Raw genomic sequence first — 15,317 nt, forward strand, 5'->3', positions numbered from 1 at the left:
AACTATAGTTCAACTAGTAAATACACTGTAGCTTGGTGGCAGTTGAACTAAATTCACATCTTGGTAGTGTCTTCAGTAGCTAATGACTTGTTTTGCCATGTAGTGGCGTAGCTTACTACTGGAACTAAGCAGTACTTATTTTTGCAAGAAGAGAATAATATAGCATCAGACCTGCCTAATTCTCACTTGAAATAGTTGTTGTTTATTAATAGGCTACATTCTACATCCTGTTACCACCTGACCCCAGTGTTATTGGGGTGGCAGATGGCCTAGTGGTTAGAGTGTTGGACTAGTAACCGGAAGGTTCTGAGATGACAAGGTAAAAATCTGTCGTTCTGCCCCTGAACAAGGCATTTAACCCACTGTTCCTAGGCTGTCGTTCTGCCCCGGAACAAGGAATTTAACACACTGTTCCTAGGCTGTCGTTCTGCCCCTGAACAAGGCATTTAACACACTGTTCCTAGGCTGTCGTTCTGCCCCTGAACAAGGCATTTAACACACTGTTCCTAGGCTGTCGTTCTGCCCCTGAACAAGGCATTTAACACACTGTTCCTAGGCTGTCGTTCTGCCCCTGAACAAGGCATTTAACCCACTGTTCCTAGGCTGTCGTTCTGCCCCTGAACAAGGCAGTTAACCCACTGTTCCTAGGCTGTCGTTCTGACCCTGAACAGGCAGTTAACCCACCGTTCCTACACCGTCATTGAAAATAAGAATTTGTTCTTAACTGACTTGCCTAGTAAAATAAAATATATTCCTGCAATTTGCAGTCTATGACATTTCGGATTTAAATATGATAATCTATCACAAAGTAGTTTGGATTTAGTGAATTACTTTTTCAAAGTAGCTTTAGTTAAGTAAACTATATTTTTAGTGTAGCTTAACTTTTTGTAGTGTGAAGTAATTGGTAGTTTGGTAATCTATGATTTCAGAGTAGCTCCCCCAACACCGTTCTTTTGCGTATTAATTTCAGGCTTTGGGTTAGAGTGTTGGCCGTTGTCTAACAGCAGACTTGGGTTCAAATACTATTGGAAATCTTCAAATGCTTTAAGTGCTTTGCTCTAGCCTGCCTGGAGTGCCAGCCTGCCAGGTGGGTAGGGTTTACGCTATTGGGACTTGTCTATTGGTCCATTTAAACCAGGCGTGATCAATCAAGCACAGATAAAGTATTTGAAAGATTTGAAATAGTATTTGAACCCAGGTCTGTTAATAGTGGATTGAGTTAAGCGTGAGAAATTCTAGAAGTGTGGAGGTCTGTATGTACGCCTCTTCTGAGTCAGCTAGGGCAGACAGCTACCCTGTGATTGGTGGAAACCAAAAACAAAAGACATAACAAAAGAGGAACTAGAAATGCAGATATTTAAAGGGATACTTTGGGATTTTGGCAACGACGCCCTTTATCTACTTCCTCAGAGTCAGTTGAACTTGTGGATACCATTTTTATGTCTCTGCATGTCGTTTCGACATAAAAATGGGTCCATAAGTTCTTCTGACTCTGGGGATGTAGATGAAGGCCCCCAAAAATCCTGAAGTATCCTATTAAAATGTTGATTTCCCCAAAATTAACTCCCTCTGAAGGTTGTTAATACTGTGGGTTTGGTAATACTGAAGGTTTGGTAATACTGTGGGTTTGGTAATACTGAAGGTTTGGTAATACTGTGGGTTTGGTAATACTGTGGGTTTGGTAATACTGTGGGTTTGGTAATACTGTGGGATTGGTAATACTGTGGGTTTGGTAATACTGTGGATTTGGTAATACTGTGGGTTTGGTAATACTGTGGGTTTGGTAATACTGAAGGTTTGGTAATACTGAAGGTTTGGTAATACTGTGGGATTGGTAATACTGAAGGTTTGGTAATACTGTGGGTTTGGTAATACTGTGGGTTTGGTAATACTGTGGGTTTGGTAATACTGAAGGTCTGGTAATACTGTGGGTTTGGTAATACTGTGGGTTTGGTAATACTGTGGGATTGGTAATACTGAAGGTTTGGTAATACTGTGGGTTTGGTAATACTGAAGGTCTGGTAATACTGTGGGTTTGGTAATACTGTGGGTTTGGTAATACTGTGGGTTTGGTAATACTGTGGGTTTGGTAATACTGTGGGTTTGGTAATACTGTGGGATTGGTAATACTGTGGGATTGGTAATACTGTGGGTTTGGTAATACTGTGGGTTTGGTAATACTGTGGGTTTGGTAATACTGTGGGTTTGGTAATACTGTGGGTTTGGTAATACTGTGGGTTTGGTAATACTGTGGGATTGGTAATACTGTGGGATTGGTAATACTGTGGGTTTGGTAATACTGTGGGTTTGGTAATACTGTGGATTTGGTAATACTGTGGATTTGGCAATACTGTGGGTCTGGTAATACTGTGGGTTTGGTAATACTGTGGGATTGGCAGGAGCAGATAAAACAAAGCAAGAAAGAAAAGAAGAGAAGAAAAGAAGAAGAGAAGTAAAGAAGAAGAGAAGTAAAGAAGAAGAGAAGTAAAGAAGAAGAGAAGTAAAGAAGAAGAGAAGTAAAGAAGAAGAGAAGTAAAGAAGAAGAGAAGTAAAGAAGAAGAGAAGTAAAGAGTGTGTGTTGTATTTTGATGTTTTATGTGATATATTCATTCATTTTCTTGCATGTCTCATGGATGGGAGGAAGGGAAAGAGGGAAACGTGTTTCTGTCACCAGCAGAGTTGAGTGAAGTAGAGTCATTATATATATATTTTTTATAATGGGAACAAAACTTTGTGTGTATTCCAATCCTTGTCCGTGCATTGCCAGAGTTGCCCCATTCCATTTGTGTGCTGGCTCTAATTCTGGTTATTGCATTGAGGACCACACAGCAGCTTTGAAATAGGATAACAGGTTATGTATATATAACCTGAAATGACTGCAGATACCAATCTGACTCCCAAACAGCCCAAAGTTAGTTACAATTATGCATATTGTTTTAAAACCTTGAATTCCTATTTTATTTACTCCTAAAATGCTCCTATAACAAGAGTTTATATTCACTGTTCACGTGTAGAGACAAAACTATTTGGGATAAAACTGATGACATGTTATATCTCATAAAACACACTGGCAGACACTTAAAAAATAAATAATTTTAAATATGCAGAATGCGTTTATATTTTGTATATCACTGTAATTATCAACCGTTTGTGTTTTTTCCTCACTCCAAATCGTGCAATTTACTGAGATTTATGTGTTAATAAAAAGCAATGCAATAAAACTATTGGCAACATTATTTCCTGTGATGTTTTTTATTTTTTTTCTCTGGCTTGTGGTGATGATCAGTAATATTAAAACCAGCTTTGAGAGAGAGAGGGGGGGGGAGCAACACAGTTAGACCCAACAAAATCATCAGAAAACCAAAAGATAATTACTTGACAGATTGGATAGAATTTACAAAAAAACTGAGCAAACTAGAATGCTATTTGGCCCTAAACAGAGATTACACAGTGACAGAATACCTGACCACTGTGACTGACCCAAAATTAAGGAAAGCTTTGACTATGTAGAGACTCAGTGAGCATAGCCTTGCTATTGAGAAAGGCCATCGTAGGCAGACATGGCTCTCAAGAGAAGACAGGCTATGTGCTCACTGCCCACAAAATGAGGTGGAAACTGAGCTGCACTTCCTAACCTCCTGCCCAATGTATGACCATATTAGAGAGACATATTTCCCTCAGATTACACAGATCCACAAAGAATTAGAAAACAAATCATATTTTGATAAACTCCCATATCTATTTGATGAAATACCAGTGTGCAATCACAGCAGGGCAACCAGTAAACCATCGTAAATACAACCTATATTTATGTTTATTTATTTTCCCTTTTGTACTTTAACCATTTGAACATCAGTACAACACATATGACATTTGAAATGTCTCTATTCTTTTGGAACTTTCGTAAGTGTAATGAAGACTGTTCATTTTTTATTGTTATTCCACTTTTGTTTATCGTCTATTTCACTTGCTTTGGCAATGTGAATATATGTTTCCCATGCCAATAAAGCCACTTAAATTGAAATTGAGAGAGAGCGAGAGAGAGACACAGAGAGACACAGTAAGAGAGAGAGACAGAGAGACAGAGAGAGAGACACAGAGAGTGAGACACAGAGAGAGAGACACAGAGAGAGAGAGACAGAGAGAGTGTGTGTGTGTGAGAGAGAGAGAAGCTCAAACACTCACTATTCTAATCAAGTGTCTTTGTCATGAAATATTGATAGATTTCAAGACATTGTGTCCCAACTCTTCCAGATACTTTGGAATGTTGAACTTTCATGTATTTTACATTACATTTCATTATAGAAAATGATGGTATTTTTTAAAATCTATTTACTGTTTAAACTGTTAAATAAAGAAGCTCCAAACTGTTGTCTGTGATTTTCCAGACAGTGGAGTGACTAGTTGTGACTCAGCTACATAAGCTGATAGGTTTTGCATGGCACAGCCACATGTTTCAGGGTAGAAACTAGCTATCTCTGAATCATTATGCAAATGATCTACAAGAAGTCACCCTACAGCAGAGAATTGAGGAGCCTGGTAGTGGTGAGGTGAGCTATTTACAGTAAGAGGAAACTGGTGACCCTGACCAGAACACAGGAGACCTGTCATTAACATAGAACAATGTGATTGGTGTCTCTGAAGCTGATCATGCGCATAAGTCCCATGTCGTGGACAGTAAAACTCGCATAAACTCAAGTTTACATTTTTGTGAATAGGTGTCAGGGACATATGTAATTGTTATATACGTGTTTTAAAGAATACATGAAAAGGACAAAGCAATACGCGCATTTTTATTACAAATATATCCACAAGTAGTTTTTTTTATTAAAAAACGGAATGTAATTCAATACAAAATGCATAACTGAGTTGCTAAACAATATACAGCATGATACAAGTTGTGCCGATATCAACTCAAGAGTTCAAAAATTATATTTGCTTACTTTGTCCAAGAAAATACAATGTCTTTGTCCCCCTAAAAGAAGTATTAAAAGCTGGTGGAATCAGGTAGCGGTGGGCTTTGTTAAAGTCTACAGAATCAGATAATAATTCTGACCTTGGTTGAGTTGTGCATGATTACCTACACATTCTGTTACTATATATTGACACGATGAGTTTTCAGTTCATAGTGATAGAAGAAGGCCAAGGACTCGATGCATTCCGTATCGCTGTAGCGCGCCTGAAATGTAAAGGCAATTTCCGATTGAACCGGCATATGCAGCGTCAACCGTGAATGTATAGTCTACACGAAAGCAGGAACATTGCCTTTACATTTCAATCGTGCTTTATTCGCGATATGGATTACATCGAACCCTAAACAGTCAGGCATAGAGTTCTACAATACGTTTAATTAAAATTCACTTTCGGAATACAAATTCAAAAATATTTGAATTTAAATGAAATTGCCCGTTGGCACTAGTACGGCTCCAGACACTGAGGGTTTTGGTTTGGTCACACCTCAGCTCTCTGTAACGGTGTCGCGTACAACACCAGAGCTGTGGCAGATTCACAGATGACTCACGGTGGATGAACATATCTGAGGTAGTTTTCACATCGACAGATATAGGAGGTATGAAGATGATACATGTTCTAGAATCGGTCCTGCGTCTTGCTTGTGATACACCCATATAAAGTTACTGATAGCCCGTGGAGAAACGTGAACGGGAACGTCCCGTTTCAGTTATTCTAATACTATTGGCTACAACGGCATTGAAATGTGTGACACATTGCTTTAATTAGGGTGTCATATACAGTACCTTCAGAAAGCATTCATACCCCTTGATTTATTCCACATTTTGTTGTTTTACAGCCTCGTTTCAAAATCGATGAAATATATGTTTTGTCTCATCCTTCGACAGACAATACCCCATAAAGACAAAGTGAAAAACATGTTTTTAGAATTTTCTTTGCAAATCTATTGAAAATGGAACAGAAATATCACATTTATATAAGTATTCAGACCCTTGGGTCAATACTAATACTTAGTACAAGCACCTTTGACAGAGATGACAGATTAAGTCTAAGAGCTTTCCACACATTATTTTCACAATTCTTTAAACTCTGTCAAAATGGTTGTTGATCATTGCTAGACAACCATTTTTAGGTCTTGCCTTAGATTGACAAGCGGATTTAAGTCGAAACTGTATCTCGACCACTCAGGAACATTCACTGTCTTATTGATATTTATTTTGTATTTTTTATTTTACCTTTATTTAACTAGGCAAGTCAGTTAAGAACAAATTCTTATTTTCAATTACGGCCTAGGAACAGTGGGTTAACTGCCTGTTCTGCCTGATAAGCAAATCCAGTGTATTTCTTTTGCAGTATTACTTTAGTGCCTCACACAGAGTGAGTCCATGAAACGTATCATGTGACTTGTTAAACACATACTTTATTCCTGAACTGGGCTTGCCATAGCAAAGGGCTTAAATACTTATTGACTCAACACATTTCAACTTTTCATTTTTTAAATTCATTTGTGAAAATTTTGAAAAACATATTTCCACTTTGACATTATGGGATAGTGTGTAAGCCAGTGACCCCCCCCCCCCCCCCCCCCAAAAAAAAACATCTTATACATTTTTAATTCAGGTTGTAAAAAGTGTGAATGCTTTCTGAAGACAGTTTACTGCTGTACAAGCACAGTACTCACAGTATATTACATGGAGACAATATCTGTGCGTTTTCTAATAGAGACAAACCAACTCCACATGTCTGGTATATGAAATATGTAAAACATCGTGAGGCAGGGTAAGTTTCATGTTGTCCTTAAAAAAATAAAAAAACGTTTATTTGTTAACTCTTCATACTCTCGTTTTCCCCTTGTGTGTAGAAATACTGTAAGGTTTAGGATGGCTAGTGACTAGTGGCTAGTGGCTAGTGGCTAGTGGCACAGACCACATCTTGATGTCTTGCTGATCTTTTAGATCAGGGATAACAAACTACATTTTTAGAGGACCGTTTGTTTACAATTATTATTATTACCATTATTTTCAGACCTAAACAACCAGGTGAGGCTTCTTAACTAATCAGTCACCTAACCTTAATATATCAATCGAGTACAAAGGTGAAAAGTGAAAATTCACACACACACACACACACGGCCTTCCACGAATTAGATACTGTATTAGACATTCGTTAGTCACCATGGAAACCCCAAGGTAAATCTGTATTTGTACGGCTATGTATTGCCGTTCATTTTGGTCATTGTATCATTTTTGGCACTAATCTATCTCCATACTAATGCCCATAATTAATGCACAGCTTGACCACAGTCATAACAGATATATCCGGAAACAAATTTGTGGCTTTGGCACAAAAAAATATATCTTTAATCCTTTATTATAATTTGAATAATAGTTACTATTTATTGCTTCTACATTTGTTTTAACAAACAGAGACCTGTTGTTCTTTGGAGAATATGATGTAAACAAATATAAAACCTTAAAAAATGAATACTTATACTGGCAAATAAAGAATTATTTATACTGATAAGGCAACTGGAAACAAATTGAACAACACTGCTTGCTACCGAACCACACTAACTCCTTCAACCTTACCCAGTCACAAGCAGGAAGCAGTCAAAGTGGGTGGGGTTATATCCTTCCTGTTTGGCCCTGTTCGGGGGTGTCCTCGGATGGGGCCACAGTGTCTCCTGACCCCTCCTGTCTCAGCCTCCAGTATTTATGCTGCAGTAGTTTATGTGTCGGGGGGCTAGGGTCAGTTTGTTATATCTGGAGTACTTCTCCTGTCCTATTCTGTGTTCTGTGTGAATTTACGTGTGCTCTCCCTAATTCTCTCTCTCTCTCTCTCGGAGGACCTGAGCCCTAGGACCATGCCTCAGGACTACCTGATAGGATGACTCCTTGCTGTCCCCAGTCCACCTGGCCGTGCTGCTGCTCCAGTTTCAACTGTTCTGCCTTATTATTCGACCATGCTGGTCATTTATGAACATTTGAACATCTTGGCCATGTTCTGTACAGCACTTTGAGATATCAGCTGATGTACGAAGGGCTATATAAATAAATTTGATTTTGATTTGTTATAATCTCCACCCGGCACAGCCAGAAATAAGAGGACTGGCCAGCCCACATAGCCTGGTTCCTCTCTAGGTTTCTTCCTAGGTTTTGGCCTTTCTAGGTTTTTCCTAGCCACCGTGCTTCTACACCTACATTGCTTGCTGTTTGGGGTTTTAGGCTGGGTTTCTGTACAGCACTTTGATAGATCAGCTGATGTACGAAGGGCTATATAAATACATTTGATTTGATTTGAACTGATAGCTGTTGTGACAGATGTGTAGGGGTCAATACTGTGGCTTCTCACATACTGATCAGAGTGGATATCATACCATTCCTCGTACTGTCTACTGTATTGATTATATCTGTTCAAGTGGTCCTTAGTTTGGCTGTGTTCATATGGCTTTGTACAGTGTAGGATTTGCTTCATTTTGAACAGCGCATGTTTATTTCCACAAGGCTCTCAAGCAGCCTCTGAAACCCTCTCCCCCCCCCACCAAAAAAAAGGCACTTCTCTTTTCCCCATTAGCAGTGACTTTGCTGATAGCTACTTTATTTAGGAGAAAATGTACTCGATATGATCTGAAGATTAATACACTAACTGTAAGTTGCTCTGGATAAGAGTGTCTAGTAAATGACTAAAATGTTAAAATGTTTGTAGCTAGATGCATTGGTTTTGGCATACTTGTCCGCTGTTGTCATTGTGACAGTGGAGCTTCTGGGCTCAACTCGTATGTGTCTGTGTTCTGGTCTCCATTTTGTTCCAACGCATCTCTATCCCAGTGATCGTTGTTTTCAAGTCTGTAAGTCTGTAGACCAGAATTCTCTCCTTCTCCATTGTCTCTGTTGACATGCGGTCTGTCTCTCTCATTCCCCACAGGGCTAGAGCACAGCTCCAACCCTAACCCTTCACCAGACCCTGACCCTGATAAAGTACAAGCCTCCTTCATATGGCCACCTTTAGTTTTGTCTGTCTCGTCCTCCTCCTCATGTGCACTCCCTCCTATCCCCCCGTCCAGACTGGCATCACTGAGAAACATTGGGGTGTACTCCATGGAGAAGGGGGTGCCCCCGGAAACATGGCCCAGATCGGTGGACCCTCCTGGGGTAAGAGGAGGCTCCTCGACCCCTTCCTGTTCCTGGTCCCTGCTACAGTAGGTGTATCGATGGTTCATGTGTTGGGAGTATGAGCCAGAGTGGGAGAACCTCTTGCCACACTTATCACACTCATAGGGCTTCTCTCCAGAGTGCAGGCGACTGTGCTCCATCAGATGGTGCTTATGTTTGAAGGCCTTCCTGCAGATCTGACACTCGTGGGGACGTTTACCTGTGTGGGGGGATTATATCAGAACAGAAACATGCTCAATCCATCTGTACTGTAGCTTTCAAAAGACAGAGATTATCCCTAAAAACCATGGTCATACTATCTGGTTGTCTCCCCATAACCTTACTAAAAAGGGCTCTATTCAATCCACATTGCAGAGGTTTAGGCCCTACAGTGTGAGGCAATGTTCCCGTGGTTTTGCGGAGAACTGCATTCACGGTAAACGGTGCCGTCGGCCCGTTTAATCACCGGTACATTTCTATCGTGGAATGTGTAAATAGAGCTCTTAGTATAATTTATGCTTCATCATTTCTATAAATGTCACTGCGTCAATTGGCCTAGCGTCGTCCGGGTTAGGGAGGGTTTGGCAGGTAGGGATATCCTTGTCTCATCGCGCACCAGCGACTCCTGTGGCGTGTCCCGGGCGAAGTGCGCACTAACCAGGTCGCCAGGTGCACGGTGTTTCCTCCGACACATTGGTGCGGCTGGCTTCCGGGTTGGATGCGCGCTGTGTTTCGGAGGCTTTCGACCTTAGTCTCTCCCGAGCCCGTATGGGAGTTGTAGCGATGAGACAAGATAGTAACGACTAACAATTGGATACTACGAAATTGGGGGAAAAAGGGGGGGAAAAAATATATATAATAAAAATAAATAAATAAAAAATGTCACTGCGTATACCTGTGTGCTCATACTTGTGTCGGAGCAGAGAGCTGCTTTTCTGGAAGGTCTTGTCACAGATGTCGCAGGCGTACAGGCCGTCGTCGGTCTTCTTCAGTCTCTTCCTCCCTGGTCCCCCTTCTCCCTCTCCTCCCTCCTCCATCAGCGAGGGGTAGTCCAGACCCCCGCAATCCATCACCTCACCCTGGGAGGGGGGACATTCACAATACTAATGGTTAGGGGGATTCTGATCTGGGTCTGTTCAGGGGATGTCAGCGTTGGTTTCTCTTTAGTTACAGTTCATTCCTGTGAAATACATTTGAAAAATGTCTTTCTCTGCGATCGAATTGAAATAAACTTTATACATACATATACATATATATATTTATAACATATAGGGGAACTGTTGTTCTTACCATGATGGCTTGTCTCTCCTGACGGATCCTCTTCAGCACGGCATCTGTGTCCGACTCCATCATGTAGACCATAGGGGAGAGAAATCGTTGACTGAGGGGCAGTGAGGGGACCACATCATGTCCTGAGCGAGCTAGCCCAGCAGGCATCATGGGGTTAAACAGAGGGTATGCACTGTAGACGGAGCCCTCAAACATCGGAACGCCACTGTAGACGCCTTGATGCTGATGAGATTTAGATGTGTTTAGATTAGATTGATGTTTATTGTCCTAAAAGAGTCAAATCTTACCACAGATCACACATTGCACATACATGCACTGTATAGAAACACAGTAGAAAACAAACAGCACACAGCCAGACATAAATAATACCCCTCCTGTCCCACACCTGTTGCCAAGGTGGACAGAGACTCAGCCTCCGGTGGAGCTGCTGGTTCTCTGCTGGTTCTCTGTAGGTCTTCTCTCTCTTTTCTCCCAGACAAGGGTGTTCATTACTGGGCATGCTGTCCTCCAGGACTTTCCCCTCCTGGGGCTTGGGGAGGGAGAGATCCAGGGGTTGGTCATTCTGGGAGCTACCGGACCCGGCGGTCCTTCCTTGGGGGATGGTTCGACTCCAATGAGGGGTGAGAGTGGTGGAGGAAAGGTCCAGGCAGAGGGGAGAGTCGATCTCTGAAGAGGGTAATGGTCCTATTGGTAGCAGTGAGGACATGTCTGTAGCAGGGCTCGTTGGTGCTGGTTGGCCGGGGCTGCCGCCACTCCTGCCACTCTTCTGTCTAGACCAATAGGATCTCATGGATAGTGAGTCTGGGCGGGGCTGTAGGGGGGAGTGCATGGCGACCAGCAGCTCCTGAGGGACAGAGTGCCAGCTGGGTCTCTGGAGAGGAGACTTATCTTTGGAGAAACCGTTAGCCATCGCTGAGGTTTTATTGTTGTTGTCTGGTGGGGGTGGCTGGAGAGGGTTTCTGGAGGAGAAGTAGAGGGGAGAGAGGTGGTCTTTGCGGCGAGGACCTTCAGGCACCTCCATGGCCTGCCGGTTCACCTTACAGAGGTAGCGCTCATGCTGCAGTAACACGGCAGGGCTGGGGAAGAGCTGGGAGCACCAGTGGCATGTCACCCCACCTCCACCCCTGTACCCGTCACCCGAGCCGGTTCGGTTGCGTTTCAGCGGTTTTGGAACATCCGCCTTCCTGTCTCGCCCTCCGTTGTGAATCCCCAGTCTCCCCTCCTCCCTGGGTGAGCCTACTTCTCCCTCCTCCCTGTCAAACATCTCCTGCAGCATCTGCTCAAACTTGCCCCCGGCGCTGGTATGGAGGTACGGCAGCAGGTTGGTGCCCTTGAACACGTTGTCCCGGAGGGAGAACTCCGCTGGGGGGTCCCACAGCCTGCCTAGATCCCGGCCCTGGAGGACCCCCCTGCTCTGGTCCCCAGGGGGGTACAGCTCCCTCCCTAAGCCCATTGGTGACTGACGCTTCTGGGTGTGAGGAAGGTAGGGAGAGCCCTTTCCACTGCTGTTCCTACTGCTTCCTGCTGAGGGTGATGCAGGAGAGGACTGGTAGGTCCCCTGGCTATGTCTGTTGTTATAGCTCTCCCCTCCACCTCTACGTCCTCCTCCTCCTCCTCCTCCTCCCCCTGTCAAGCACTTCTTACTGCTGAGGTGTGAGCTGTAGGAGCCAGAGTGAGAGAAGCGCTTCTTGCAGTTGGAACATTCATACGGTTTCTCACCTAAAGAAGGAAGCACAGACACGGAACCTCAGTTGAAGATGCTTCGCGTCGTGCCTAAGAACAACCCTTAGTCGTGTATTAATTACCATGGGTTCTCATGTCTTATTGCTTTAACATAAAACCAATCAAATTGATTTGGAATATTTAATGTAAGAAAAGGTGAAATTACCACTGTGGATGCGGAGGTGCTCTTTGAGGTGGTGTTTGTACTTGAAGGATTTCCCGCACTGAAAACACTTGAACTTCCTGCTCTCCGCACCATGGTCAATGTACTGCACCAATCACAAACACGCATTCAGTCAAATCAGTTCTGGTCAACAGGAGATTGAGAGTCAACTCAGATTGCATATCATGCCTTTTCTACAGTCAAACTACAGTGCATTTGGAAAGTATTCAGACCCCTAGACTCTTTCCACATTTTGTTACGCTATAGCCTTATTCTAAAATGGATTAAATAAAACATGTTCCTCATCAATCTACACACAACACCCCACAATGACATCACAATACCCCATAATGACATCACAATACCCCATAACAACAAACAAAGATTTTTTTTGTGTGCAAATTTCTAAAGAAAAAAACAATACAGAAATAGCTTGATTCCAGAAGTATTCAGACCCGTTGCTATGAGACGCAAAATGAAGCTCCAGTGCATCCTGTTTTCATTGATCATCCTTGAGATGTTTCTACAACTTGATTGGAGTCCACCTGTGGTAAATTCAATTGATTGGACATGATTTGGAAAGGCATACACCTGTCTATATAATGTCCCAGAATTGACAGTGCATGTCAGAGCAAAAACCAAGCCATGAGGTCAAAGGAATTGTCCGTAGAGCTCCAAGACAGGATTGTGTCGATGCACAGATATGGGGAAGTGTACCAAAACATTTCTGCAGTATTGAAGGCCCCCAAGAACACAGTGGCCTCCATCATTCTTAAATGTTTGGAACCACCAAGACTCATCCTAGAGTCTTGAGGCAGGCCCCCTGTCCTGCCGGCCAAACAGAGCAATTGGGGGAAAGGGGCCTTGGTCAGGGAGGTGACCAAGAACCTGATGGTCACTCTGACAGAGCTCCAGGGTTCCTCTATGGAGATGGGATAATCTTCCAGAAGGACAACCATCTCTGCAGCACTCCACCAATCAGGCCTTTATGATAAGAGTGGCCAGACGGAAGCAACTCTTCAGTAAAAAGGCACATGACAGCCAGCTTGGAGTTTGCCAAAAGGCACCTAAAAGACTCAGACCATGAGAAACAAGATTCTCTGGTCTGATGAAACCGAAATTGAACACTTTGGCCTGAATGCCAAGCATCACGTCTGGAGGAAACCTGGCACCATCCCTACAGTGAAGCATGGTGGTGACAGCATCATGCTGTGGAGATGTTTTTCAGCGGCAGGGACTGGGAGACTAGTCACGATCGAGGGAAAGATGAACGGAGCCAACTACAGAGAGATCATTGATGAAAATCTGCTCCAGAGCGTTAAGGACCTCAGACTGAATGTCTTTGAGTAGCCCAGTCAGAGCCCGGACTTGAACCTGATCGAACATCTCTGTAGAGACCTGAAAATAGCTGTGCAGTGACGCTCCTCATCCAACCTGACAGAGCTTGTGAGGATCTGCAGAGAAGAAATGGGAGAAACTCCCCAAATACAGGTGTGCCAAGCTTGTAGTCTCATACCCAAGAAGACTTGAAACTGTAATCGCTGCCAAAGGTGCTTCAACAAAGTACTGAGTAAAGGATCTGAATACTAATGTAAATGTTATATTTCATTTTTTCATAAAAATAAAAATAAAGAAAAAAACATGTTTTAAAAAATCTTTGCAATTTGTCATTATGGGGTATTGTGATGTCATTATGGGGTATTGTGATGTCATTATGGGGTATTGTGATGTCATTATGGGGTATTGTGATGTCATTATGGGGTATTGTAATGTCATTATGGGGTATTGTGATGTCATTATGGGGTATTGTGATGTCATTATGGGTTATTGTGATGTCATTATGGGTTATTGTGTGTAGATTGACGAGGGGAAAAAACAATTAATCATTTTTAGAATAAGGCTGTAACGTAACAAAATGTGGAAAAAGGGAAGGGGTCTCAATACTCATGTCCGCCTTGAAAAACCTTTGTAGTAGGTGGACTCCAAAGGATTTTATATTTCTTCCAGTGTGTCCCCTTGCCATGTACCTGACTGTGCAGTCCCATGTGTCGTTCCATCTGAGCTCTATAGTGTCCCCCGTCCCGCTCGTGGCAAAACCTGATGTGCTCGCGTAGGGACCCTCCGCGGTGGAAGGTATGCTGGCAGAACGGGCAAGCCTGTAGATTTAAAGGGACGCCGTCTAGGACACACATAGCCAGATAGAGGACAATAAAATTAAATAAACTTTTTGTTTCTGAATTAATTTAAGAAACACAATGTCAAGGATTCAAACTGTAGTCAACAGCCATCGAGGAATCCATCTATCTGGCCGTTAATGACATAAGGATGCATTTCCTGCAATTCTGACAGTAGCTCCACGGATGTTGTACATGTAACTACAAATATTCTACTCAAATTAGCCTTGTGGGCTATATCAACAGAGATTTGTGTGTTTATAAGGATGCAATATCCATAACCTACCTGGTCTCTCAGATGAGCGCCGAGCCCCAACAGACCAGACGGGAGGGAGGTCATCATGGAGGCGCAGACTGCCAGTGTGGTACATGGCTGGGGCAGGGCTTCTGCCGTTGGGGGGCAGGTGGTTGTGGTGCTGGTAGTGGTGTGAGGCAGGTTGGTGGGAGGATGCCTTTCTCAACTGAACCAGGAAGTCATAGTGGGCCAAGTCCTCCAAGGCCCTGCTGTCTGACCTCTGACCTGCTGGGGAACAGAGACAGAGTGAGGGGATAAAGAGGTGTAACGGTGATGAACAGAAACAAAGAGACAAAATGACCTTTTATTTTCTATGTAGTATGTACTTCATTAATAGTCCCTAATTCCGTATATATAATTATACATTATCTAGAGAATAGGCTGTCTGATGTCTGATCTGGGGGCAGTTGGCTTATCCCACATGACGTGTCTGTTTTAAATGATCTTGTCATACTGTTATAGTCATTGTTTAACACTTCAAAATACAGAGTTAAACTGTGTTAAAAAAAATGATATGAAGAACTGTGAAAGAGAGAACTTGATGTCTGCTC

The 15,317-nt window shown here is 42.8% G+C and overlaps 1 protein-coding gene across 2 annotated transcripts in view; it reads right to left on the minus strand.

Annotated features, from left to right (window-relative positions):
- Window positions 1–4,772: 4,772 nt before the first annotated feature.
- Window positions 4,773–15,317, minus strand: part of LOC109883825 (zinc finger E-box-binding homeobox 2) — a 76,904-nt gene continuing 66,359 nt past the window's right edge. Inside the window, exons 3-9 of one of the 2 annotated variants that reach the window (XM_031825399.1) lie at window positions 14,758–14,994; window positions 14,325–14,476; window positions 12,301–12,403; window positions 10,798–12,131; window positions 10,413–10,634; window positions 10,018–10,201; window positions 4,773–9,342 (exon numbers count right to left, since the gene is read on the minus strand). In XM_031825399.1, the coding sequence (XP_031681259.1) occupies window positions 8,714–9,342; window positions 10,018–10,201; window positions 10,413–10,634; window positions 10,798–12,131; window positions 12,301–12,403; window positions 14,325–14,476; window positions 14,758–14,994 (2,861 nt within the window). In that variant the 3' untranslated portion in view covers window positions 4,773–8,713. The remainder of the gene's footprint in view (window positions 9,343–10,017; window positions 10,202–10,412; window positions 10,635–10,797; window positions 12,132–12,300; window positions 12,404–14,324; window positions 14,477–14,757; window positions 14,995–15,317) is intronic. The other variant, XM_031825439.1, reaches the window with a different exon arrangement.

This window comes from Oncorhynchus kisutch, linkage group LG1 (genome assembly GCF_002021735.2).
Source record: "Oncorhynchus kisutch isolate 150728-3 linkage group LG1, Okis_V2, whole genome shotgun sequence".
NCBI classification, from domain to species: Eukaryota; Metazoa; Chordata; class Actinopteri; order Salmoniformes; family Salmonidae; genus Oncorhynchus; species Oncorhynchus kisutch.